This window comes from Phyllostomus hastatus, unplaced genomic scaffold (assembly GCF_019186645.2).
Source record: "Phyllostomus hastatus isolate PE091 unplaced genomic scaffold, TTU_PhHast_1.1 phas_contig_210, whole genome shotgun sequence".
Lineage (NCBI taxonomy): Eukaryota > Metazoa > Chordata > Mammalia > Chiroptera > Phyllostomidae > Phyllostomus > Phyllostomus hastatus.
In genome coordinates, this window is record NW_025333737.1 from 30,503,410 (window position 1) to 30,530,704 (window position 27,295).

General features: G+C 54.8%; 1 protein-coding gene across 1 annotated transcript; it reads left to right on the forward strand.

The window, feature by feature from the left end:
• Positions 1-4,422: 4,422 nt before the first annotated feature.
• Positions 4,423-26,802, forward strand: ODAD4 (outer dynein arm docking complex subunit 4). The gene is made up of 12 exons (XM_045836747.1): positions 4,423-4,545; positions 6,460-6,591; positions 6,853-7,003; positions 7,669-7,730; positions 8,026-8,191; positions 9,492-9,716; positions 9,899-10,106; positions 15,302-15,388; positions 16,937-17,133; positions 20,772-20,872; positions 23,417-23,501; positions 25,948-26,802. The coding sequence occupies exons 1-12, from the start codon at positions 4,423-4,425 to the stop codon at positions 26,490-26,492; spliced, it is 2,082 nt and encodes a 693-aa protein (XP_045692703.1). The 3' UTR covers positions 26,493-26,802.
• Positions 26,803-27,295: the final 493 nt, after the last annotated feature.

The window sequence follows — 27,295 nt, forward strand, 5'->3', positions numbered from 1 at the left end:
TGAATGAACAGCTGCCTCTCTCTTCCCCATTACCTTTGAGACAGACCACATTTACCGAACCAAAAACTGGGACACTAGGTCTGAGGGGTACTGGTGAACTTGTGTGACAGAATATTTGAAATCAGGCAGTCTTAAAAACCAGGACATAATATTTTCTGCTCCGAAGTTCTGGAGCTTCGCAATGTCTACCCCAGTCCTTCTAGGTCTCTCCAGCTGCTCCCTGACGCTAACAGCTGTGTAGCTGTAGCGTGGAGAATCACGGGCTGAGCAGGTGAAGTTAAGAGGTCAGGCCAGTGTGCAGAGAGTTAGCATGCCCGTGCTCCTGCCAAGCACCTGGGTGACAGTCACACTATTGCAATGTGACGTTCTTATGGACAAAAACTTTGCCAAGTCCTCCTCCCCCCAATCCAGGTGTAGCCAGGATCACTTGCCTGAAACAAGTGATCCCAAATGTCATTTTTCAGGTCCCTTCCTTCGGTCACAGGCATCCTTTTGAAATTGCTCCTCGCCACCTCTCTTCTTGGTCCTAGAGAGTCTCCAACCCCTACATGGATTGAGCTCCACCACTACCAAGAATCTTTCCCAGCAGCACAAATCTCAGAGAAGGATCACCTCTCTGTAGGTAAAGAAAACATCTATGAAGGTTTTCCATTTCTGGCCTTGGGGGAGAGCAACACAGGGTCTTCGTGAGTTAGTGGCAAGATTGAAGTCAGGGGGGATCACCGGTGCGGGAGTTATCCCTCTGGTTAGAAACATAGACTGGTTCGGAAAGAGGCACACAGATGGAACATAAACTATAATAAACTCTTTGTATATAACTTGGCAATATTGGTAAAAATTCACCCTGGCTGGTGTGGCTCACTGTCTGCAAACTGAAAGGTTGCTGGTTCAGTTCCCAGTCAGGACCAGGTCCCCAGCTGGGGGCATGCTAGAGGCAACCGATGGTTGTATCTCTAGCCTCTACCATATAGATGTTGTTCTCCATTCTTTCCTCTCTCTCTAAAAATAAACAAAATTTTTTTTTAGGTTTTTGGCTGGTGTGGTTCAGTGAATTGGCATCATCCTGCAAACCGAAGGGTCACAAATTTGATTCCTGGTTGGGGCATATGCCTGGGTTGCATGCCAGGGCCCTAGTTGAGGGTGTGGGAGAGCAACCAGTCCGTGATTCTCCAGCACATTGATGTTTCTCTCCCTTCCCCTTTCTCTAAAAAATAAAAAATAAATTTAAATAAATTGATAAAAATTTAAAATGCGCATGCCCTTTGCTCCAGCTATTTCATTTCTAACAAATCTTTCAGATATACTTGCCTATGTCCATGAACATAAGGATCTTTGTTTTCTTCACTGCTGTGTCTCCAGCATTTTGCATAGGGCCTGGTACCTAGTAAACGTTCAAGAAATACTTGCTGAGTGATTAAGTCACTCTCGAGGTATTTCTGGGGCCAGGTTTGACGAGTCTTGGCAAGGCAATGAGAGAGGAACTGTCTGGAGAGTGAGGGAAGAGGGGTGCAGGCCGGAGAGAGGATCCATGAACCAATCACCGAGGTTTTTCAATTTTATCGGTAGTCCCATTCCAGGCCTCTGCCCCCATCCCTCCACCCCTGGCCTCCCCAAAAAAGACTCTCATTACACCATCATGTCCCTGCAGAGACTCCTGTGCCCTGAATCTATCAACATGACCCTATCTTCTCATTTTTCTCTTCTCTAAAGTCTTTTGCTTTTCCCATTTGAATCTTCTAAAATGGGCTGGAGGACAGGTTCATGTCACTAGACACAGAAGGATATAGGTACCATTTCTCCGCCCAGGCTTTGGGCTTTCTATCTTCATTTCAGAAGCCTTAGACTGCCTAAAAACTGCCTCCTAGATTTTAATCCATTTTAGCCAACATTCATTGAGCACTACTACGTGAAAAAAGCATGGGTGCTAGCACATACCCTTCACAGCAACATCATTTTTCAGATGAGCAACTGTCCTTCTGCCACCAGGTCCCTTGCCTCGTCCACTGATACCTGCTGCAGGTGACAAGGGGAAGAAAATCATATCCAGTGGAACTCCCCCATTTGACGGTGAGTTCCTCAAGACCCAGGAGTGTGTGCCTTGCTCATTTCGGCATCCCCGTAGCATGGGGCTTGGCACATGGTAGACCCTCACTGTATGCATGACTGGTTAGTCACTGGACTGAACATGTAACTCAAAGAAATAAATTACAGGGGAAGAGTAGGGGGAGCAGGGTCCACCTGAGTGTACAGCTCTAAACCTGTCTCTCTCCCTGTGACAACTAGAGACAGGGGCTTACAGCCGAGACCCATCACGGTCCACCCTGCGGAGAACCACGAGGTTCTCTCTCACCTTTGCCCCACACTGACCATCCTCCAAATGGTGCCCAGGGCCCGTGTGTCCTCGGGAGGTGTCCCAGGGAGGTTCAGCCAGAGACAGCATCTGTGTTCAACGAGACTGCAGGAATCCCCTAGTCCAACCCTCTTATTTTACAAACAAACAACAAATGCAAGGGAAACTGAGGCCCAAACATGCAACCTTAAGGTAGGTGAGAGGGCAAATTGATGCAACCATCAGTTTAAGAATTACCTAGTAAAATTGAAGAGTAACATACACTAAGACTCTCCACTCCTTGGTACGTACCCTGGGGAATCTCCTACACACATGTGCTCAGAGACACGTGTGGAAATGTCCAAAAACTGGATGGAGCCCAGATGCCCCTCAGCAGTGGAATAGGTTTGTGGGCTGTGGTATATTGACACAATGTAAAACATGACCTCTGTGGGAGAATAAATAACTTACAGCTATACATAAAACACAAATTAATCTCAGCCCTGGCTGGTGTGGCTCCATGGATTAAGTGCCAGCCTACAAACCAAAGGGATGCCAGTTCGATTCCCAATTGGGGGTACATTAGAGGCAACCACACGTCAGTGTTTCTCTCCCTTTCTCCCTCCCTTCCCCTCTCTCTAAAAATAAAACATTATTCTTTTAATTAAACCTTTTATTTTAAGATAATTGTAAATTCATATGTAGTTGTAAGGAATAATATAAAGATATCCATGCACCCCTTCACCCAGTTCCCCCAATGGTAATACCTTGAAGAACTTTAGTACAGAAACACAGCAGGGAATTGACACACAATCCACTGAGCTTATTCAGAGTTCCAACATTCCCCATGTACTCACTGTGTGTGTGTGTGTGTGTGTGTGTGTGTGTGTGCATGTGGTTAAGGGTATCATTTTACTATTTCAACTTCAACAATGACTTATTTAGCTGCTACTATGTGCCGAGTGTTGAATTCTGGAGATACAAAGTTAACACAAGATTTCTGCCTTTGCATAGTCTGGCAACTAACACCTCCCAACAGGAGTCTGAGTGCCTGGGGTGGCTCCTTCTCTGCTATTTGCTAGTTCAGTGATCCTGGGCATGTGACTCTACTTCCTTATCAGTTTCCTCACCTATAAAATCGAATAATAACCGTACCTCACCCACAGGCTTGAACTGTGCTTAGCAGCATGTGCTAAAACAGCACTTAATCCCCTTACTTACGGTGGGGTAGAACGATGTATACTAAGGTTGTATGTGATAATGTTAGTTATTTACTGACCACCTTCCATAAGCAACTGAGACTTCGCTTCTACAAGCAGCCTTAGTACAGGTCACAATCTTAATGATGTTGGAAGTTGACATTTTAAAAGTAATGCAGTAAAAGCAACGGTGTTTGTTGGAACCTAGTCAGATTTTGTGAGGGGCTGGAGTGGAGGGAAGAGGGAAGAGTGTCAGGAAAAGCCTTGATCCAGGCCTGCCACCGCAGAGGTTCAGTAAATAAATGTGTTGAACTGAGAGTTGGGCACAAACGTTATTTCCCATCTTGTCTCATGCAGACTCTCACATATAGAAGGTTTCAGCATCTTCCCATTCATTTGGCTGGAGGAAAATGAAAGACTTAGAGCCCTTCCCGGCCAGTCGCAGGGTTACAAAGGGAATGAAGACTACGCAAAGGCTGACTGACTCTCCACCCAGTGCTCTCCTCTCACCCCTGGCCCACGCGGTGAACATGCCCTCGCCACGCGTGCCCTTTCCCTACTCGGAATTCTGTCTCCATCCTCTTCCTATTTTACTTTTCCTGTTGTAAATTTTGGACAAGATTCAACTACAGAGAGACCCGGCGGAGCGTGCAACAGCGAACACCCCCCTCACACGTGACAATCACACCTCCACCCAGTGCGCAGCTGCAATGAGAAGCGCAGGCTGGCCAATGGCTGCGGTTGTCCCCGGACTTGGGCGGGGCACAAGCAAGGAACCGGAAGTAGCTCTGTGCATCCCGGTTGCTAAGAGACAAGGTTTCCACAGGCCGGACAGAGGTTCTCCGGCTGCTTTTCCTCCCTTTCCGTGCTTCAGCGTCTCCAAATCCCGTCACCATGTCGCAGATAGAGGACCCAGAAACGAACGGCTTGCGAAGCACCTTTGCCTCTTACATGGCGGAGGGCGAGCGGCTTTATCTCTGCGGGGAGTTCTCTAAAGCTGCCCGTAGTTTCAGCAACGTGAGTCATGCTCTGAACCTATCAATCATCCATCACCACTTTGGATTCCTGATAATGAGGTCCTGATGATGCCCGGATGACCCCGTTACTTCTGTTCACTTGTTCCTGATTAATGCACCACTGTGACGGATAAGCCCCTGCAGAACCATTTCCTACCAATTCCCACTGCATTCTGCCTGATTCTTAGTAACCACTTTGTGCGTTTCAGCATGACCTCTTCTTTTTTGCTCAAGTATTTCGTGATTGACTGGCCCCCTACAGAGCAACCCCAATATCCCATCATTGGCCAGGAGATTGGCTGGGAGACTTCTTGCAGAAGTGAAGTCTCAGTTGCTTATGGAAGGTGGTCAGTAAATAACTAACATTATTACACACAACCTTAGTCTAAATCGCTCCACCCCGCCGTAAGTAAGGGGATTAAGTGCTGTTTTAGGATACCAGGCATACTGCTAAGAGCAGTAGAAGCCTATGGGGGAGACACTGTTATTACACAATTTATACAGAAGGAAACTGATAAGGAAGTTGGGTAGTATGCCCAAGATCACTGAACTAGCAAGTGGCAGAGAAGGAGTCAACCCCAAGCACTCAGACTCTACTTCTGAGGTGCTAACCACCAGAGAACACTCCCTCGCAAGTAAGTTTTTCAATGTTCTTATGACCATTCCTTTGACAACAAATAGCCATTTCTTATTCCAAGGGGAGTGGCAGAACAGCTCTCATAAACCTGTCCGGACACTCGTCCTAAAGCCAAGCTTCTCATCTGCTACCCAGGGTCTTTTGTCCCCTCCATCATCGACCACACCCTGACACCAGAAATGGTTGACCAGAGGGGCCACCAGCTAGCTGAGTTCAGGAGCCCTGCCCCCATCCATTTTCCTCTTTTTGGATCATATTTTGTCCTGGAGAACCTCAGAGAAAAGAACACCATGAGGGAAGATAGCTCTGGGTGAAAAATGGCTTTTTCCCCATGAAATACAATAGCCACTTCCTCTTCCTGGAAAAGTAGGAAGGTCTTAGAAAGAGGTAGACACAGTCTGATGCTTTCAGGAAGGACTATGGTAAAGATCTTTCCTACAGAAGAAGAGAGGACACTGTGAGTCCGCTCCCACTTTAGGGCCAAAACCAAAGTGTCGTTTTTGCTGGCATTCTCATTTATAATTTTTATTTTCTTAAAGATTGTATTTCTTTTTAGAGAAAGGAGAAGGGAGGGAGAAAGAGAGGGAGAGAAACATTTATGTGCAAGAAAAACGTCGACTGGCTGCCTCTCACATGCCCCCAGCCCGGGGACCCCAGCCCATAACCCAGGTGCGTGCCCTGACGTGGGCACGTGTGCCTCTTGGTTTGTAGGGTGGCTCTCAACCCACTGAGCCGTACAGGTTAGGGGCCGTTTTCATCTCAATCGCCTGAAATAGTGATTCATTCTCAATAAGCTATATATCTAAGGAGGGCTAGTGGAATGGATAACTCAAGTTGCAGATTGTCTTAAAATCTATCTTGTTAGCTTTCAGAATGCTTAGCCTTTGGAATGTGTTCTGAGTGTGTTGTGCATCCGTTTCAGCTTTGTGGGTGAATCTGGTATGCCCCAAACATCCTAAGCTTCTATTGTCTGAGTGGAGTGGAGGAATTGTCGACACTCAGGAAAATTCAGGATTATCCTCAGAGTAGTGTATTCTCGCCTCTCGGCCAGTGGCTTGTGATTTGACCTTGTTTAAGATGAGCCACGTGCAGATAACGGAGCTGACTAAGCAAAGACGGATAACATGCTGCTTTTCGTCTGATGAGACCCAAAGACCTGTTCGCTGCCCCGAGGAGTCCCCTCGATAACTCTGGCAGAAGGGTCTGGGCTGCTCTTTCCAGTCCTGCTTCTACCTTGCCCTGCCTGGTACTTGTCAACCTGAGTGGTTCCCTTCTCAGGCTCTTTACCTTCAGAATGGAGACAAGAACTGCCTGGTTGCCCGCTCCAAGTGCTTCCTGAAGATGGGAGAGTTGGAGAAGTCCCTGAAGGATGCCGAGTCTTCGCTCCAGGGGGACCCGACTTTCTGCAAGGTGACCGCAAGGGTGGAGCACTCCATCTTGCTTTAACGCTGCCCTTGTTGGCAGAGCCCTCTGACAAGTAGAGGTGGAAGAGCCAGCCAGGCTGCCTAGGGTTGGATGCCGTTTTCTCTTTCTCGATAGGTCTCTTGCCTTGCCCCTTTCTGCCCCTGTATCCCAACCTTGACGCTCCACTTAGGACCCTTCTGTTCCGGCACACCTGAGTCCTCTAAGGCCTCATCTGCTCGCCTTCATTTTGATGTCCTCTCATTCCAGGGGATTTTACAAAAGGCTGAGACCCTGTACACCATGGGAGACTTTGAGTTTGCCTTGGTGTTCTATCACCGAGGCTACAAGCTGTGGCCTGATCGGGAATTCAAAGTGGGAATTCAGAAAGCCCAGGAAGCCATCAACAACTCAGTGGGCAGTGAGTAGCCGTGGGGCCTTTCCCTCATCCGGGAAGTCTCTCTGAGTTCTTAGGGTTGGAGGAAGGCCTGAGGCGTCTTGGGTGGTGGCCACTAAGGCCTTTAGGGAATCCCACGCTTGGACTTGACTGCTGCGATTTCGTTGAGGCTTAGGAACCGCTCACTGGGAGGGCCAGTCCCCTGCCCACAGCACTGAGCACTGCAGCGTCGGTTACCCTTAAAGCCAGACAAGAAGGGCTCTTGCGCTCACCCCAGTCGGATGAGTATGCCCGTTCTGGCCTGGTGTCACAGGGTAGAAAGGAGTCCTGACCCTGGTCTTCCCTAGTCTCTGGCTTTCTCTCTTACCCAAGAGCTGGCCTGGGCTCAGGCGGAGAGGAGGAAGGAGTGAGAGCTCGCCAGTGTGGATTCAAAGTGTGGAAATGGCATGAGAGGGAGAGCTCTCTTTGTTTGGAAATCGGGCTGCCATGGCCTTGAGCTAGCAAGGGCTGCCCAGCTCCTACAAGAACATTACACCAAACCCTTACCATTGCCTGCCAGGCTGGCTCAGAGCCAGCTTTGCACAACATCTACCCTCCCCCCCGCCCGAGGCAGCCATTTCCATGTAAAAATATGTGAGAGATCACGCCGGAGGCCTGGCCGACCTGAGCCCCAGCTTCTGTTCTTGCAGGTCCTTCTTCCATTAAGCTGGAGAACAAAGGAGACCTCTCCTTCTTGAGCAAGCAGGCCGAGGTACGGGCCCTGGTTCTGACGCTGCAGCACCACCCCCCACCCCTCCGCCCCGCCAGGAGAAGAGGCCACATGTGCCTGAGGCCTCAATGGCTCTGAATGGCCCTGTTGCCTGGGAGCAGCTAGCTCCTACCCATCGCAGGCAGCATGGGACTCCGCCCCAGCTCTAGAGGGGCCCTGGGAGTCCAGGTGTGCCCGGGCCCCAGGTCCTGGAGGGAGAGCATGGGACGACAGACCCTGGTCCCTGACTCCCTGTGCTCTGTGCTGAGGCTCTGTCGGTGTCGCTCCATCCTCCCAGAGTATGAAAGCCCTGCAGAAGCCGCACCTGGTGAGACACCTCCTACACCCGCCTATGAGAGAGTCCAAGCGGAAGGGCTCCCTCAAGAGCAAGAAGACTGTCCGCCAGCTCCTGGGCGAGCTCTACGTGGACAAGGAGTATCTGGAAAAGCTCCTACTGGACGAAGGTTTCAGACACTTTGTTTGCAGCAGGGAATCAGGTGAAGGGAGCGTGGGGTGGCTACTTCATGCACGAGGCAGAGCCTGTCCTCTGAGATCAGCCACCATGGTCCTGTGGACAGGTTCTACTCCCATTTCGCAGATGAGGAAACTGAGGCGCAGAAAGGTTAAGTCACCTAAGGTCCCACGTAGGTAAGCAGTGACACAGCTTTCAGATTTGAGTCCGGGAAGTTCAATTTCAGAACCAGTGCTATTGAGCGCTGCAGTGCGCCGGGAGGGGACTCCAAAGCTCTGGGCTCCTCTCCCACTGGCCTCTGAAGGGGGCGTCCCCTGGGCCTCCAGTAAGGACAGAGGGCAGAGTAATCCAGCTGGGAGGCACTAGAGGGGAATCCTAGGACACTGATACCAGACTGTCCCACAGCTTACCTGGGACAGCCCTTCCTTTTGTAGACAAGGAAAGAGAGACCCTGACTGGGGAGTAACTTGACAAGTACGTTCGTGGTGGAGTTGGCCAGCACCCAGGCCCCTTCGCTTGGTCCAGCACTCTTTCTGCCACGCTGTGCCGGCAGTGAGAGGAAGTGGGATGGGCCTCGAAATGAATGCTTTACATAAGCATGCGCAGTGGGACTATTGCCATTCGCTGATCAGCCTGAGCCGGGATCACCCTTGAATCAAATGGCTTTTCTCCAGAGCTGACTTCCAAGGTCTCTGCAGGCTTCCCTGCAGGCCCGTGTCACAGGGCAGCTTCACCGCTGACATGCCTCCATAACAGACCTGCCTGCGTGCTTACTTTCCCCCGGGGGGTGGGGGGGGGGGGCTTCTGTGGAGGGACGGGGTGGCCTGAACATGACCTCCACCGGCCTTGCAGCTCTGCTCCCAGCTCCAGCCTCTGCTCAGGTGGCAGGCAGGACCTGGGCACACCCCTCCAGCTCCCAGGTCGCACCTAACTGGCCCACCTAACATCTGGGAAACCGCTGGGTGCTGGCTCCCTGGGCCAGGTCGTGCATTTAGTCTCAGTCTTCTTTAAGGAGAAGCCTGAAATGTGGGAGCCCTGAAGGCTGGGGGCTCTCCACCAGCTGCCCCTGCTTTAGCTCCTCGTACCTTGCCCTAAGGGACCTATGCACTAAGCTGTGTACCGTGAGAATGCCTGGAGGCGGGGCTCTGGCCTCGTCTGGGCCCAGACAGGCCCACACTGCCACCCAGGTGCTCTTGCTTCGCTCACCGTTTCTGCACCTCCAGGCAGGGTTCCGCACAGGGGGCGGGGAGCCACGAGGAGACAAGGCCCTTAGATGGCTTCCTTTCCCACAGACCTGATCAAAGGCACCGTCAAGCGCGGCCTGACCGTGGAGGACCTCATCATGACCGGCATCAACTACCTGGACTCCCGCAGCGACTTCTGGAGGCAGCAGAAGCCCATCTACGCCAGGGAGCGCGACCGGAAGCTGATGCAGGAGAAGTGGCTGCGGAACCGCAAGCGCAGCCCCTCACAGACAGCCCATTACATCCTCAAGAGCCTGGAGGACATTGACATGCGTGGGTGGTGGTGTCCCCAGAGGGGCGGGGACTTTACCAGGTGGGAAGGGAACACCAGCGTGGCTCAGCCCCCGGCTTCCCTGTGCTGTGGGTGGGGTGGGGTGGGGGCCGGGGGAGGTGGGTGCTCCCCTCAGACAGAAAGAGGCCGCTCCCGCCTGCGCATCACCCCTCTCCCTCCCCAGTGCTGACCAGCGGCAGTGCTGAGGGCAGCCTCCAGAAGGCGGAGAAAGTGCTGAAGAAGGTGCTGGACTGGAACAAAGAAGAGGTGCCCAACAAGGACGAGCTGGTTGGAAACCTGTACAGCTGCATAGGGAACGCCCAGATCGAGTTGGGGCAAATGGTGGCGGCCCTGCAGAGCCACAGGAAAGACCTGGAGATCGCCAAGGAATAGTGAGTGCCCCCAGGGGGCCGGGAGGGCGAGGCCCAGGTGCCTGCGGCAGAGTGGGGCCCGGGCTGTGTGCCTTGGCCTTTTGCCAGGGCTGCCGCGGGCGACTCCGCTGCTCTGCCCTGCTCGCCTGAGGTCAAACCTGCGGAGGGAGGGGCCACCTGCCGGGGACGAGGGGCAGAGGGTAAGGGGTGGAAGGAGACCGCCGGTGTTTTTGCCGCAAGGACGAGGGCAAACTCTGCAAAGCTCCCAATGGTCTGGCTCTTGGGGAGACTCTCACATCAACAAGCCTTCCTCCACCCTGGGCGTGCCAGACGCTGCTGCTGGCTTGGGGAGCACGACAGTGTCCAGACACAAGGGCCATGTCCCTGCGGCTGTGAAAGAAAAAGTGGCATTGCGAATAAATCGCCTCTGTGACATGAGGGAAAAGCACAGGACCCCATTCTACGAGTAGCATGTCCCAGGAGGACATGACTGGGCTTTGGGGAGCATGCAGGGCCTGTGAGAAGTCACTGGGGCAGGCAGGCAGGCTGGGGGCAGCTTGAGGCTGGAGAGCACAGGGCATTGCCAGGCAAAGAGCAGCCGAGAGGAGGCCGGACCCAGTGGGAAGGGGTCCGATCCAGCCAGGGCCGCGCCCACCCCGGTGCTGACCAAGCACCAGTGCTCTGGAGTCCCGCCGACTGAGCTTCAGAGCTGTGTCCCCAGGCAGGGCACTTAGCCTCTCCCAGCCTCAGTGTCCCTTCTGTCAGGCGGACTTAATGACAGCCCTGCCTGACGGGGTGGGAGGGAGGACCGTGTGCAGAGCACACACAGAAAGACCTCAGGGCTTTGCAGTGCGTCCAGGGTAAGAGCGGCATCAACTCTCCCGGGAACCGGCTCTTCCTGGCCCGCTCTCAGAGGTGCCGCGGCTTTCTGGGCATGTGGTTGGAGCCTTTGGAGTCACTTGTGACTTTCTCCTGCCTGGTCCCCGCTTGCCCCACAGTTCTGAGTCTCTTTCTTGCCTTCTGTCATCCTGCGTCTACACGCAGGTTGGCCCTTGGCCGTCCCCGTCTCCAGCTGCTCCCACGTACACGTCCCCTCTAGAGACACACTGCTTGTCATCCGCCAACCCTCCTTCCCTTGCTGACGGACAGGCCTTGGCCCCTCTGTGCCCGCAGGTTAACCAGACACTTTCTCCTGACACTCAGGGCCCCCTCTGGACCTGCTTCCGCAAAGCTCCCTGCCGCCAGTCCTGCACCTGGGTTACACGGGGCTTCCTGAACATTCCTGCCACCTGCCCTGTCCTTCTCCTTCATCAGAGCCCTGCACGCCGCCCTTCCTTCCCAGCTCATTTCTCACCTGCCTACGCTGCGCCGAACAGGAGTTCCACATGTTGGCCATTTCAGAAGCAGGAAAAAGTAAAACAAACAAAAAAAAGCCAACCAGCTTTGGCGGCTGGCTCCGGCCCTCAGAGGCTGTGTGGATTTGACCAAGTTAGTCACCGTTTCCTCATCTCTAGTGAAGGCGTAATAATGCCAGTTCGCTGGGGTTATGAGAATTAAATAAGATATGTATATACAGTAATTTGGATCCAACTATATCCCATGCCCTAAAGAAATATAAATCTTTGAGCACGGGCTGCAAACCGAAGCATCGCAGGTTCGATTCCCAGTCAGGGCACATGCCTGGGTTGCTGGCCACAGCCCCCAGCAACCACACATTGATGTTTCTCTCTCTCTCTTTCTCCCTCCCTTCCCTCTCTGAAAATAAATAAATAAGAAATCTTTTTTAAAATATATATAAATCTTTACTTCTGATCAGACTCTCCCCCAAGCCCCAGACCTGCATATCCAGTTCATTCCGAGGCGTTTCCACTCGGGGGTTCCACAGGAACCCCAAATTTAACATGTCCAAAGCGGAATCCCTTATGTTCCCACAAACCTCTTGCTCCAGGGTTCCCTATCTGTGAGGACGTCACTGTGACCACTCGGTTTCCAAGAAGGAGCCCAGGCTGCTGCCCAGACACTTCCCTCCCTCCACTGCGCCTGCTCAGCCCCCCAGATCCTGCCCGAGCTGCCTCTTCCCCTGCAGTTTCCCTCCCACAGCTCAGCCCAGACCCTCCTTTGCTTCTCGCCTGTGTCCTCTGACCTGGATTTCCTGCTGCCCAGCTGGCCCTTCGTGCAAACAAATGCAAAGATCAGACCAAGTTCACGTGCCCAGTTCTGCTGCCCTCCCTCACCTGGCTTGGCCTGGCCCCTCCTGACCCAGCTCTCTCCGGGCCCCTAAACAGGTGTGCCCTGGCCAACACCTTGTGATTCTGCTCCTGCTGGTCCCTAAATGGGACCTCTCCCTTTTTGCCGCCCTCTCTCCATCAGCTCCTTCCTACCCATTCTTCAAAGTGTGAATAAGTATCTTCCTTCTGGAAAGCCTTCCCTGCGTCCCAGGGGCGATTTAGAAATCTCTCCTGAGCGCTCTCTGGCCACGTGGGTCCCGTCTGCCCTGTTAGACTCTGGACTCGGGATGGGACTGTCATATTCCCTCTCTCCCCGGCTCCTGCCACAAACGGGCACGCAGTAAATGTGTGCTAAGTGGCTGAACAAACAGAGGTGTTCTCAGAGTTACTTCCTTTACGAGATCCGCAAACGGACGGGCCTCCAGTCTCACTTGTGAGTTCCCTGTGCCCCAGCTCCTCCCTCCTTCTAATCAGCCTCACCCCGCCCTCAATGCTCCTCCCCCCCAAAGCCTGGCATTCTTCCAGGTGCAGCCCAAGTCCCCACTCGTCTAAGTAGTTTCTTCAATGCCCGCAGCCCCTGCTTCTTTCTCTGAATACTCTATGGAGGACTTGATTGCATGCTTTCTCATTCTTATTACATATGACACGTTATTGCTATGGATAAATTACCATCTCACAACTCATTCACCACCCCATAACAGAGCCCCCACTTTACGAGGGGAGCTGACATCAGAGGTGGTGTGGGAGCAGCAGGTGCAAACTGCCGTCAAGGGTCCAAGGAGAGAGGCGGGGGGAGCCCTGCCGGGAGCCAAGGAGGCCTCAGGGAGGTCAGGGGTGTCAGTAAGAGACGACACGGAGGCAGAAGGGCCCCCAGGCTGAGGGGTGTGGCAGGGCTGGAGGGCTTGGGGACCTGCAGGTAGCGTGCAGGGCTGGGGGCCAGGCCCCGTGTGGAGTGGGAGGACGGGAAGCCGCCCGAGGGAGAGGAGGAAGGACCTTAGCCTGAAGGTACTAAAGGCCGACGAGGCTGGTTTCACACAAGCTGCGCAGTGTTGTACTTGGTCCGCAGCCGGGCGGCGCTGCGAGCAGGACCTGACAGTCAGTCTTTTCCCTCCCCGCCCCCCTCACTTCACTGGGAACCAGTGACATGCGTCCTTCTGGCCCCTTCCTAATGCATTTACCTACACGTTTAAGTACATCTGTGGGTACACAGGATCCTTAAAACAAAAATAGTTCACTTCTGTTTGTTTGTTTGTTTGTTTTTAAGTGCGTCTCGGGAAGCGTGTGGTTCTCTGAATGGCACTTCCGCTCCCACAGTGATATGCGTAACTACCCCTTTGGGGGCGCTTGCCCCGCCCCCGGTCTGCTATGGCTGGCAGCGCTGCAGGGGCGCTCTCCAGATCCGTGTGCAGACGAGTGTCTGGATCAGATCTGCATTTGAGAAAGGCAGGGGGCCACGGGGGGAAGGCTGGACAGAAGAGGGGGTGTCGTGGAAGACGTGGGAGCCAGCCAGCTGGGCTGCAGGCGCTGCAGGGGCCAAGAGGCACCAGACAGGGGAAGAGTGAGCGGGAATGGTGGGGGCGGGGCGGTGGGTGGCTTTCTGGTTTATTTGTTAGGAAGGAGGTCGTCCTGAACGGAGAGCTCAGAATGGTCACGAGGTGGCCGTAAGCAATGGAGGCAGGGGGTGCGAGTGTCTTTTCCCTCAGGGAACTATCCCGCTCCTTCTCCCTGATGACACGTGAATATTGTAAACATTTAAATAATGTGGGCAAATTAAAAGTTTCCCTCCTACTCATTTCCCTTAGGTAATCACTGTCAATAGTTAGACTTCCATTCTCTCTACTTTAAAAAATGCCCACTTTTTACTTATTTGCTTATTTTTTGGTGGTTTCAAACAACACAGTTTTACTCTCTAACCGTTCTGGAGGTTATAAATCGTTACTTATGGGCGCAGTGAAAATCAAGGTGCTGGCAGGGCCTCACGCCCTCTAGAGGCTGGAGGGGAGGCTGGTTCCTTGCCTCTGCCAGCTTCTGGGGCTGCGATCTTTGCACTCCTTGGCTTGGGGCCCCTCACTCCTCGCCAAAGCCGGGAGCACAGCATCATGCTGCAGGCCTGCGTATTTCTTTTTAACAAAAATGGTGTGATAGGCACAGAATACACTCCTATAATCTGACTGACTTACTTGAAATATATCAAGGATATTTTTTCATACACAAAAATTGCTGGTGCTAAGGCGCGGATAACGTTTAGATTGTTTCCAATGTTTATTCTTTTTTTTTTCTTTTTAAAGATTTTCCTGGCTGGTGTAGCTCCGTAGATTGAGCGTGGGCCTGTGAAACAAAGGGTTGCTGGTTCAATTCCCAGTCAGGGCACGTGCCTGGGTTGTGGGCCAGGTCCCCTGGGGTGGGGGGGGGGGCACTCAAGAGATAATTACACATTGATGTTTCTGTCCCTCTCTTTCTTTTCTTCTTACCCTCTTTCTAAAAAAAGAAATAATAATTTTTTTAAAGATTTTATTTATTTATTATTAGAGGGGATGACAGGGAGAGAAACATCAATGTGTGGGCGCCCCCTAGTGGGGACCTGTGGGGGACCCACAACCCAGGCATCTGCCCTGACTTGGAATCAACTGGTGACCCTTTGGTTCACAGGCAGCACTCAGTCCACTGAGCCACACCAGCCAGGGCTCCAATGTTTATTCTCATAAACTGTGCCTTAATGTCACATTATCCACTTGTGGTAAATTCCTAGAAGGAGAATTACTAGATCCAATGGACACCTTTGCAAACTGGTGGCTGATGGCCCTCTGGAAAGGTCCCAGTGATGTTCGTCCTTGTCTATAGGCCACGAGAGGCCCTGCGTGTGTCACCCCTGCCGGCCTGGGCACGTCCCTCGAGCTGGATCCAGAAGTCCCTGACTTCTTTTCTGTCTGCGCAGTGCCTGGAATGACCGATTCCTGGTGAACAGCTTCTCCTGACTCTTCCCTACAGCGACCTTCCTGATGCCAAGTCGCGAGCGCTGGACAACATCGGCAGGGTTTTCGCCCGAGTTGGGAAATTCCAGCAAGCCATTGACACGTGAGTGCCCGAGGACGGCCCCGCCACGGCTTGGGGCCGGGACTTCCCACCCTCACACCAGACACCCAGCCCCGGGCTGGGATGCCAGGCAAAGAGGCGCGAGAAGACCCAGGCCCGGCCCGCCCGGCGCTGCTAGGTGACCCTGGGAAAGCTGCGTCGTAGACGCTAGGGCTCAACAGTGAGACTGAGGACTAGACTAGAAGCAGCATTTTCTCAGGGCGTCCCAGGGACAAGTCACCTCGAGCATCTGTTAGGTATGCGAATTCCTTGGCCTCTTCCCTGCAAATTTCGATTCCACTGGTTTGGGTTGGGGCTGGAGCGCACGGATCTGTTTCAACAAGCGCTCCAGGTGACCGTTACCCTGGACCAGTTCAGGAACTGGTGGGCCAGTGGAGTCTGGGACTTCTTCTGACCCTATTCTGTGACTCTGGTCATGAGAGGACAGTGGTAACAGAGTCTGAACTTGGCAGGTGGCCCGTCTGCTGGACGTTTTGATGTCCAACCCCTGGGGCTAGTGACCTCCTGCAGTGGGGTGAGTCAGCCCCCGGGAGACTTCAGGGGAAAAGCCGCAGACCAGCCTGGGCTGGGCGAGCCCACTCCTTGGGCCCGCTTGCTTGGCGCAGAGGGAAGTGTCCTTCAGGCCTTCTCACTTGATTGAAATGGTCTTGTTCATCTCGGCTGCATGTCCTTTGGTTTCCTGACGGGCCCCTGGTGTCTATGTGGCGAAAGACAGAGGGGTATGAGAGTTGACCTACATTTTAAAAAATGATTTTATTTATTTTTAGAGCGAGGGGAAGGGAGGGAGAAAGAGAAGAAGCAAAACATCAGTGTGTGGTTGCCTCTGGTGTGCCCCATACCGGGGACCTGACCTGCAACCCAGGCATGTGCTCAGACTGGGAATCGAACTGGTAACCCTTTGGTTCATAGGCTGGCACTCACCTACATATTTTTATAGTAAAAAGTTTTATAGTAAATATGTGCTTACTGTTAAATATTAATTTGGAAAATACAGAGTAGTAGAAGAAAAATTATTTAGTCTCACCACCCAAGGATAAGTACTAATTCTAATCCTACTCTTAACTTTTTTTGGTTTGTATTCCATTCTTTTGTCTGTGTTCATTTTTTTCTTATATATACCTAATATTCTTCAACAGTATTTTTATGTTATTTCAAATGCCATTTGTAAACATTATTTGCAAATGTTGTATCAAGCCCTGGCTGGCGTAGCTCAGTGGATTGAGTGTGGGCTGCGAACCAAAGCATCGCAGGTTCGATTCCCAGTCAGGGCACATGCCTGGGTTGCAGGCCATGACCCCCAGCAACCGCACATTGATGTTTCTCTCTCTCTCTCTCTCTCTCTCCCTTCCCTCTCTAAAAATAAATAAATACAATCTTTAAAAAAAAAGATGTTCATGATTATTAGCACCACCCCTTATCTAAAAGAACTGGTCGTTGGAGAACAGTTCTTATCAGTAGGAGGCCTCGACCTCCCGCGGCCGAGAGCAGGGCTGGAGTGGGAGCCGCTGACCTGGCTCTGCCGGTCCCCAGGTGGGAGGAGAAGATCCCTCTGGCGAAGACCGCTCTGGAGAAGACCTGGCTGTTCCATGAGATTGGCCGCTGCTACCTGGAGCTGGACCAGGCCTGGCAGGCCCAGAATTACGGCGAGAAGTCCCAGCAGTGCGCGGAGGAAGAGGGGGACATTGAGTGGCAGCTGAATGCCAGTGTTCTGGTGGCCCAGGCACAAGGTATGGGCCGGGAGAGGACACCCCACCGTTCCCAGTCCTCAGGCCCAGCTACCATGCCTGGGCTGGGAATCCTGTGGGCCAGACTTAGCGTCCCAGTATGCCCCTGCCCAGATTACTTCTGATCCTGAGAGTGGGGATCAGCCCCTCCATTCTGACCAGCCTAGGTGCCTGTTTAGGACTCAGCTCAGTTAGGGCTCGGGGCACCCTGAGAGCTGCCCTGCCCATGAAGGGCACTGTGTGGTCACCAAACAGCGCCACCTCCTCTTGCCTTGGTGCCCCTCACATTGGCATCCTTGCATCTAATCACTGTGCAAGCCGGTGACGTGGGCATCGTTGTCCTCACTCTGTGGATGTGGAAACCGAGGCGCTGAGTGTTTCGGTGGGACACCCCAGGTCACACAGGGGAGCTTTCTGGAGTGACGGAAGTGCCCTGAAACTGGGCTGTGGCGCTCGTGGCGCAACTCCGTACACGTGCCAGAAACCACTGAACTGTGTACCTAGAAATGGTGCAGGGTGTGACATCGGAGTTACATCTCAGTGGAATCGTTTATAAAAAACAGCAAGGGCCCTGGCTGCTGTGGCTAAGTGGATGGAGCGCTGGCCTGTGAAGTGAAAGGTCGCCGGTTCGATTCCCAGCCAGGGCACATGCCTAGGTTGTGGGTTCAGGCCTCAGTCGGGGTGCAGAAGCAACCAATCAATGTTTCTCTCCCTCCCTTCCCCTTTCTCTAAAAATAAATAAAAATCTTTAAGAAAAAAAACAGCAAGTGGCAGGGGTAAGGAGAAACAGTTAAACAAGATGGGCAATATCGGGATAATTGTTGAAGCTGAGTGATGAGTAACTGGGGTTCATTACACTACTCCTTTCCCTTTCGTGTGTATTGGAAATATTTCCTAACATGAAGTTAGAATGGAAAGGGCTCCAGGTCATAAGCTAATGAGCAGTGGAGCTGGGGCTAGAACCCAGTTCTGTGCGACTCCAAAGCTCGGACTTTGTCAAGCTGGGCTAAGCTGCTGCTCCTGCTCCGGGTACACAGCTGACCCCCAGGAAGGGAGGAAATGTGACCAGTGCTGTGGCCAGGGGCATAATCACTCATTCATCTACCCATGCCACAAATACTTGGTATCTTCCCGATAACAATTTCCTGCCCTCTTGTCTGAAAATGTAACTTTTTAAAAAAAGATTTTATTTATTTATTTTTAGGGGGGGAAGAGAGGGAGAGAGAGAGAGAGAGAAACATCAATGTGTGGTTGCCTCTCACGTGGCCCCCACTGGGGACGTGGTCTGCAACCCAGGCATGTGCCCTGACTGGGAATCGAACCTGCGATGCTTTGGTTCGCAGCCTGCACTCAATCTATTGAGCTATGCCAGCCAGGGCTGAAAAGGTAACTTTTTAAAAAAGATGTTATTTATTTATTTAAGATTTTATTTATTTTTAGAAGAGGGGAATGAAGGGAGAAAGAGAGAGAGAGAAACATCAATGTGTGGTTGCCTCTCATGCACCCCCCACTGGGGACCTGGCCTGCAACCCAGGCACGTGCCCTGACTGGGAATAAAACTGGCAACCCTTTCGTTTAGGCCAGCACTCAATCCACTGAGCCACACCAGCCAGGGCTAAAGATTTTATTTTATTTTATTTTTACTGAGAGGAGAAGGGAGGGAGAAAGGGAGAGAAACATCCATCATTTGCCTCTCACACGTGCCCCAACCGGGAACCGAACCCACAACCCAGGCATGTGCCCTGACTGGGAATCAAACCAGCGACCTTTCGCTTTGCGGGGCAATACCCAGCCAACTGAGCCACACTGATCAGGGTTAATTTTTCAGGAGAAATTTTAGGGACGAGAAGGCACCAGGTGTTCTAAGAGCTGAGGGGGCAGCACTCAGGAAGGTGGGCAGGGACTGGGCTGATTTCCTGAGCCGGAGGAGACTGACGTTAGTGGGAGCCCCTGGGGGCCAGGGAGGTTCAGAGGAAGGAGGCTGATGAGGGGCCAGATTCACAGGGCCTCACGGGCCCAGTTACGAACCGTTGCCGCTTTCCTAAAAGCACAGGGGAAACCGCTGAAAGCTTTAAACCTGAATCACAGACGTGATCACTGTGGCTTTTCCTAGAACTAGTGTCTGTCCTCAGGAGGGCACTGTGTAAGCTGAAGCGGAGATGGCACATGCCCCTCAGGGCGGACGTGGTCCTGCGTCCACTCTTCAAGACTCACTGGGCCCGCAGGGCCCCTGGAGAGCTGGGGCCTGCGCTGCTGGTCTCAGTTTCCCCGCTCTGGAGTCTAAAACAGCACAGACGGCAGCCTGGGGCACCCCTGGCAGCCTCCGGGGCGGAGCTTGTGCTCCGGGCCCCCCTGGCTCAGGGACCTGGGCCAGCACCGCTCTGGGCCTCAGCGCTGTGCTCCGTAAACAGGGACGACTCGGGCACCTGCCTGCGGGGCTGGTGTCAGGAAATAAAGCAGCATTGAGCGTGTGAGCGCCGAGACTGGGACCGGCAGGCAGTGAACACGCAGTGGCTGTCCATCTCGTCCTCCTGCCCTCTCGTCGACGCCTCGTGGTGTCTCTAACGGTGATGGGAAAGCTGCGGGCTTTGGGACAGCCTGCTCACAAAGACGAAGGTGTAAAAGTGCAGATTTGCACTTGCACAGAGTGGGAAAGAAGGGGAGAACAGCCCCCAGAGTCGAGATAGCTTTAGGTGACCGATTCAGTTAAAAATGAAAAAAAAAAAGTTCTTAATATTTACTTGAATGAGCACTGTGACTCCTGTAGGGACCTGCAGCATCCGAGTGACACTGACCTTCAGTCACCGTGGCCTCAGTGGGGACTGTGTGCATTTGACCATGATTACGGTGACTCTGTGTGCCCCCTGAGTTACATGGAATTGCTCTCCCAATGGAAGGCAGTTTGACCCACAGACACCAGGCCCCCTCGCCCCGCGGATCCCAGCGCAGTTCTCGGGGGGGGGGGGGGTCTGGGCAGACACTGTTCGGTTGTCCCAGAAGCCGCGGTATGTGAAGAAGCCAAGTAAGATGTGGGGTCCCCGCACCCTGACTGGTGAGGACGTCTCCCGTTCCTGCCCGAACTGAAGCTCTTTTAAAGGGCAGCCAGTCAGTCCCGTCCCAGCTCCAGCACTGGCTGGGGGGGGCGCTGAGCTCGGAGGAGCTGCCCCCGCTCTGGGCTCACCGTGCACCCTGGGCGCGCGGGCCTCCGAGAGCCCGGGTCCCCGCTGCTGGCCCGTGCGTCAGTCCAACCCTTCCGTGTTTTCCGTGGTCCCCCGGAGATCTTAAAGAACCTGAGCAAACGTTTTTAAAACGTGGATTTCCTCTCTGGAACAATCTAAATGTGGGGCGAGAGTGAGTTGCCCCCTGGCCTGGAAACACGTGATGTGGGCCCAGCCCCCCCCCACACTGCCACCCACCCCTCTGAAGGCTGCAGGGTCCCAGCGTCCGCCCTGAGTGGGCAGGTGGCCCCGGGCATCTCCGTGACGCTGCCCGAGACCTGGGGCCGACTCCAGCTGACACAGGGTCGCCCGGGCCCTGGGCCAGGGGCTCCTGAGGGGGCCTGGCGCCTGCAGGGCAGCCGCGTCATGCGACACAGAATGTCACCACCTACCGTGCTGTGCCTCCTCCCCTCTGTTCTCCAGTGAAGCTGAGAGACTTCGAGGCGGCCGTGAACAACTTCGAGAAGGCGCTGGAGAGAGCGAAGCTTCTCCACAACAACGAGGCACAGCAGGCCATCATCAGCGTGAGCCTTTCCCCCAGCTGGGCCTCCCCGTGGGGCGCGGGGTGGGCGGGCCCTCGGCCCCTCGGCCCTCCCGGGGGGCCTTCCCACAGAGATTGACCACCCACCAGCCCCCGGGCACCCAGCAGGCGGGGCTGGACATTCCAGATGTCTGCTCCGTGCACGTATTTTTATTTGAAATACACAAAAAAATAGAAAGCGTTACAAAACACATTTATGTCTACTCTGGAAGCTGATGTTTCCTATTCTGTTTTTAATTTTTCTTTAATTTCATGCTGGTGGAGACCTTCTGAACTGATTTAGGTTTTGCAGTCTCAGAAATGCTACCTCCTAGGAGACCGCGCTGTTCAATAAGGCAGCCAGCCGCTGGCCACGTGTGGTTAAACAAAAAGGAATGAAAAGCAAACACAATTTAAAATTCAGTTCCTCAGTCACACTGGCCGCATTAGGAGCGCCCCGTACTCACATGGCTGTGGCGCCACATCGAGCAGATCCCGAGCGGGCCCATCCGCACCCAGGTTTCTGCAGGGCAGCGCTGGCCTAGGCTGTCGGCCTCAGGGGGCAGAGATCCCAGGCGAAGCCGCTGCTCCCAGAGCCGCTCCAGGCAGATGGACGACCTCAGTAGGCAGCTCAGTAGCAGCATGGGCCCCCTGGCCACCTCCCTCCCGCCCTCGGCCAGACTGCTGCCCCTGAGCTGTCCCGTGTCGAAATTTCAGAGCCGCCACCAGCATACAGCTGGGCCCCAGCAAGCGTCTGCTCGAGTGAATGACACAGGGAACTCATCCCCTTGCCCTGTGGCTGGCAGGAGCCAGACTGCATAGTAGTTATTCATGGGCAGGATGAGGGGCGTGGCCTCAGGAGACACAGTGGAGGTGCCGCTGGCCTTCAGGGAAGGGAGCAGGGACCCTGGGAAGTGACGTCTGGAACGTGCTGCAGCTGCAGGGGGCCCTCACGCTGGCCTTGAAGGACAAGGACCGCAGGGTCTGGCCGGGCCGACGGCACGGGAGGCCGTGGGTGCTGAGGAATGTGTGGGCGTCAGGGAAGGAGACGCTGACCTGGGCCCAGGGGCTGGGTCTCGGTGGCAGAGGGAGTTAGGGGCGAAGAACCCCAGACGGCTGGGGGACCAGCCTGGCCTGGAAGGTCTAGGAACGGCATAGAAGCCACCTGGCCCAGGCGGATTTTTAGGGGGCGAGAGCGTGGTTCGTGAAGACCACGGTGAAACCATGTTTCCCCGGTCACGGTGGAGAAGTCGCTCCCAAAGGGGCCCGCCGTGTGGCAGTCCGTGCCCCGTTTTCACCTGGCCCGGGGCGACTGTCACCTCGCTCTCTGTCTCGGAGCGGGGTCGGCTCCCTGGGTGTGCACCTTGGCCCTGAAATCTGGCCTCCAGAGGCAGAAGGCTGCCCTCCACTGGGGAGCGCACGCTCCCTCCCCGGTTCCCACGCAAGGTCTCTCCCACCGAATCTGCTTCCCCACGACCACCCTGCAAATACCTGGAGAAATCGTGGCAGTTAAATTCAGCAAATGTTTGCTGAGCATGAGTCGGCCTGGACTGTCCCGCCCAAAGGTGATGGCCACGGTCCTGGCCCTCAGGAAGCGTGGTGTCGGCAGGAAAGTTGTAACAAAAGCCTCTAGTTCGTGACCAGTGCCCTAGGGACCAGGGCACTCGGAGCGAGAGAGCCCCGGCAGGCAGGCAGGCAGGGTGGGGCCTTCCATCAAGGGCGGGTGAGGTCCCCTGGCGTGCCGGGCAGGGTGTCGAAAGGTTGAGAGGCAGAGAGCAGGGCCTGTGGGGCCAAACAGCCCCACGGCCCTAAGTGGCTCCTCACAGGACCAGATCCCTGACCCTCTACCCACCCGGAGGGGCACCTCCAGGCAGGGAGGCATACAGGGGGTGCAGACCAACCCTGCACAAGGGTGTCCAGGCCCGGTGGTCATTCGGTACATGGTTCTGAGTGCTCGCGGGTGCTCCGCCTGTGCACGTCACGAGGAAGAAGGCAGAGCCTGCCCTCGAGACGTGCACAGGCTGAGATCCAGGCCCGCAGGGACCCTGCAGTCACCCTGCCAGCCCCTCTGAAGGCAGGCCAGCCCAGGCCCCCCTGCAGCCTGTGTCTGAGTGCCTTACAGGGCTTGCTGCCCTGCTGCAGGCTTAGGGACTTGCCCCCAGCCTTTGCATTGGCTGGAAGCTTTAGGTAAAAAGCTGGAGATTGGTGGATACATACCCTTCCCAAATACATGCCTAAGCCCAGGGGAAACGAGGTCTGAGTTCCCTGCAGTCAGGTACCTCATGCCACTTAGCCTGGGTACTTCCACGCTACCACCACCCCCTCCCCCCCCCGCCCCCACCAGCAGGAGCCTTCGGAGGAGCCAGGAGCAAACGAGGGGGTGGGCAGTGCGGAGCCCTGCCTCCTGGGGTTAGTCTGGACTTGGGTGAAAGGGGAAGTGTAGGGGCCAAACAGGGGTTACGAGAGTGGATCAGTTCCTCTGCTACCCACAGGAGGGGGAGAGGTGTTCGTTCGTTTGTTTTTAATCTATGTTCACTGTTACCCACAGGCTTTGGACGATGCCAACAAGGGCATCATCGACGAGCTGAAGAAAACGAACTACCGGGATTTGTTCAAAGAAAAGAGAGAGAAAGGCGAGTTCCCGGAGACCCTGAGACCGCAGCTCCAGCATTTCCCTCTGCACTCCCTCCGTCAGTCCCAGGGCTCGGCCCCGACTGCCAGGCGCTTGCTCTGACTTCAGTGCCAGCGGCAGCCCCGGCCTTTCCCTGGGGCGGGACAGGGAGGCGACCCAGCCCACTTGGGCTGGGGTCTGCCCAGAGAGCCCACTCCTCTGTTTCTTCAACTCATTCACCAAGTATCTGCTGAGTACTCATCAGGTGTCAGGAAGGTGTGAGGTTTGGGGGCGACGGAGGCTCAGCCCCTGCCCCTGGGGAGCCCACCGCCCATTCACTGGGAAAGCCAGGCCATTCGAGGTGTCCCCAGGTGGGCTCCTGCAGGTGGGTGCTGAGCTGGGAGACCTGCTCCGCCGTGAGCACAGGCAAAGCTCTGCTCCGTCTTCTCTGGGGAGGCAGAGAAGGCTGGGGGGTGGGGGGGGAAGAATCATCCTTCTCAGGCTCCACGAGGTGCCTGAGGCTTTTCCAGGTGCGAGAGGGGGAGGGGGAGAGGATGGAGGGGGGAGGAGTTTCTGCCAGGGCCCAGCAGGAGCACGGACGGACGGAGGCAGAGTGACAGTGAGTCACACTGCGGGGCTCTTCCTGTGCTCCAGGCATGGGGTGAGGCATCTCTTGCAGACCCCGTCACCCCCCCCACCCCAACCCTGCCAGGAGATAGGGACTCTCTGGGGCAATGGAGGCTGAGTGCGGGTGAGTGCTCTGCTTGGGTCACACAGCAGTCTGACTGGTGACCCAGCCACACTGTCCCCTGCTGTGTGGCGCTGCTCCTTGGGGCCGCATGGGTAGAGAAGGGGCAGGGGGAGGGCCCAGAGGGGCACGAGGGTGGGAGGAGGCGCAGAGACGGAGCTGCCGGATCACATTCTTTCTCCCAAGGCCTCAGGGAGCAAAGAGGCCTTTGGCTCCCTGCCCCCAGGCTCTCTGAAGGAAGTGAGGGGAGAGGAGGTGGCTGGGATGACCTGGGGACCCCAGGCCCCTCCAAGTCATCAGGGACAGACCCCAGAGGGGGTGAGCGATGAGAGAAGTTGCTCTCCACTCAGTGCTTCCAACGCGCCAGAATCTCTTCTCGGGACTGCACACGCTGCTATGTTCAGACTCGTCCGATCCCGCGAGAACACTGTGGACTAAGCATTGGTAGTCGCTTGATTTCACGGAGGACACGGAGGCAGAGGGGCTGAAGCCCACGGCAGTTTTCTGTCTGGGGCAGCCTGGCTCCCGGGTCCAGGCTTTTCCACGGTTCCACACCGTCCTGGCCACAAGACCGCTTCCGCCTGCCCTTCTGCGGCTCCTGAGCCATATGGCAGTTGCCCTGCAGCCAAGGGGACAGAGCTGCCTGCAGGCGCCACGGCCGCAGCCCTCTCCATCCGGGCCTGGTAGTGGGAATCTGGGGGCGGAGTCTGTGGGCACCTGAGGAGGGACGGCCCTTCACTCACCAGCACCTGACAGGTGGTGGCTGGATCCCCTCGGAGAGGGGCTCTTCCCCTGCCCCACATGACCTGGGAGCTGCCATCAAAAGCCACAAGAGCAACAGATGTGAAGGGACACAGGTGGGAAATGGCAGATGCTCCAAGCACCCTCCCTCACACGCCCTCGCCAGTCTCCGCAGACTAGGTGCTGGGGAAAGTGTAAAAGAACGCATCAGGAGTGCCCCGTGCCCGGTGGCAGCTGCCAGGCACTTCCCTCCCAGAACAGCAGGTGGCAGCATTGCATAGCCTTCACCACCAAATGGCAGCCTTGTTCTGGCTGTGAACCTGAGAGCCCTAGTAGGCACTTAGAGACCAGGGGCTCCCCTGGAAGAGAATGTGGGGGCGACTCGGGAGGAGACTGGTGGCTTTTCTCTGTAGCTGGCAAAAACCAGGAGCAAGGCTCCCTCTGGTTGCAAAACAGCTCTCCAGCTGACCTTGCTGCGAGCAGTCTGCTCATATTTTCACAGGGAACGCCCCACCGAAATGATGAAATATGCTTCCCAGGGACAAAGGGAAATGCAAAGTGAGGCTGCTGGAGAAGAGACACCTTCTGTCCTTTCCCAGCCCCTACGCTGTTTCTTGTAGGGAAAGAGAGCTGTGGGGGCAGACGGTCCTGGGTTCGAATTCTGACTCTGCACAGATTTGCAGTGTGATCATGGTATGTGATTTCTCCCTACCGATTGATCTCAGGTCCCTGGACTGCAAACTCGCATCACTGACGGCGCACACTCTCATGACACCGTGCCCTGCAAGCGGACGGTATCATCTGTGCAGCTGGCACGACGCCCGGGACAGGGCTGGTGCCCGGCAGTGCATGGGCCCCTTCTCTCCTTCCGGACAGGAGTCCTTCTCTTAGAAGCGCCGACTCCCACAGGCTGGGGTTCACCCGGGCCCAGGGACGGACAGACTTTTACCTCTCTCCCCTCCTCCCTCTTGTTTTTCAGCAGAGGCTGCAGCATTGGATTACACGTCAGTGATGGCGAAGGAGAAGGAAGGAATGAAAAAAAGGAGGGACGAGCCCGAGAAGGTGATGAAGCAGTGGGACAGAGACCAAGCTGAAAGCGAGAAAGACACAGAGGACGAGTCGCCCTACGAAGACACTCTGATGGCAGTGAGAAAGCAGGAGGACGACAGGCAGAGAGAGGTCGAGAGGACCAGCTCCTTAAGGGGAAGAGAACCGGGATCCATGGGGACAGATTCGGGGGAGCTGGCCAAGAGACTGTCCGGAGAACTAGGTGTGGGACCGGGAGAAGCAGGCAGGAGGGTGTCAGAAGCGAACAGGAGTGACTCAAGAGAAGTTTACAGGAGGACTTCCAACCTGGATCAAAAACTCGAAGAAGACTTCATCAAAAGGGAATTGGAAGGACAAGAGGAGAGTCTTTCGGAAGCCAGCAGAAGAGAGTCGGAAGAGCAAGGGAAAACAGAATTGGGAGAAACGAAAACAGAAAATGATGAAAACACGGGAAAAGATGAAAAGGAAGATGAATAAGGCAGTTTTCCGTAGGCATCAGAATCGGGAGGCTGGTGTTCGCAGGCACCACGGGGATCTTAGGAAACTGCTTTCAAATGGAGATTTTTTTAATGGGGGAAAAAAATGTGGCCTGGGCCCTACAGGTCACTTCTGCCTCTTTCTGATACTGTTTTCCCTTTAAATATATATCTTTCACTCTTATGAACGCTGAGTCTATCATTTTGCCCCCTCACCCCGCCCACTCTCAGCACAGCCTTAGAGGAGGAATGGCTTAGCGTGGCGTGCCACTTCCCAGGCAGAACTCTGACTTCGCCCTGACTGGCTGAGCAACACAGAAACCCCCAAACAAGGCCTGACCTAGAGGACGACCGAGGTGTGAAGCATGGTCCTCTCCCCCAGGCCCTGTCCGAGAACCTTGTGGAAGAAAGAGAAAGGTGCTGAGAGGACTTTCAGGCGGGTGAGCAACAGGTGAGCTGTAAGAACCAGGACAGTCCCAAGGGGGCAGGAAAGAAAGGCCTGGGAGCAGAGGCGTCCACCCAGCTGCTGACCACTGGCTCACCTTGCCGAGGACCTGCTTTGTGCAGTACACTGTGGGAAGCTCGGTGGAAGAAAAAACGATGGGACAGCCTCAACCATCACTCAGGGAGGGAGACCCCCCTGTGAACCCTGAGCCCTGGCAGCAGAACGAAGTGAAAGCTGGCACTAATAGGGGAACTGTCCCCTGGGAGAACAGAGGAAGAAAATAGGTTCTTGCCCAAGAGCTGGAAGCAGCCTGGGAGTAGGAGCTAAGGGCCGTCCCGGTGCGCTCCCTCTGCCCGTGC

Excerpts from the sequence above, each read along its gene's own strand:
- ODAD4 (XM_045836747.1), top strand. The coding sequence starts at position 4,423 with ATGTCGCAGATAGAGGACCCAGAAACGAACGGCTTGCGAAGCACCTTT. Across the intron at positions 7,731-8,025 it reads TCTTGAGCAAGCAGGCCGAG|AGTATGAAAGCCCTGCAGAA; the intron begins GTACGGGCCCTG and ends CCATCCTCCCAG. Across the intron at positions 9,717-9,898 it reads CCTGGAGGACATTGACATGC|TGCTGACCAGCGGCAGTGCT; the intron begins GTGGGTGGTGGT and ends CTCCCTCCCCAG.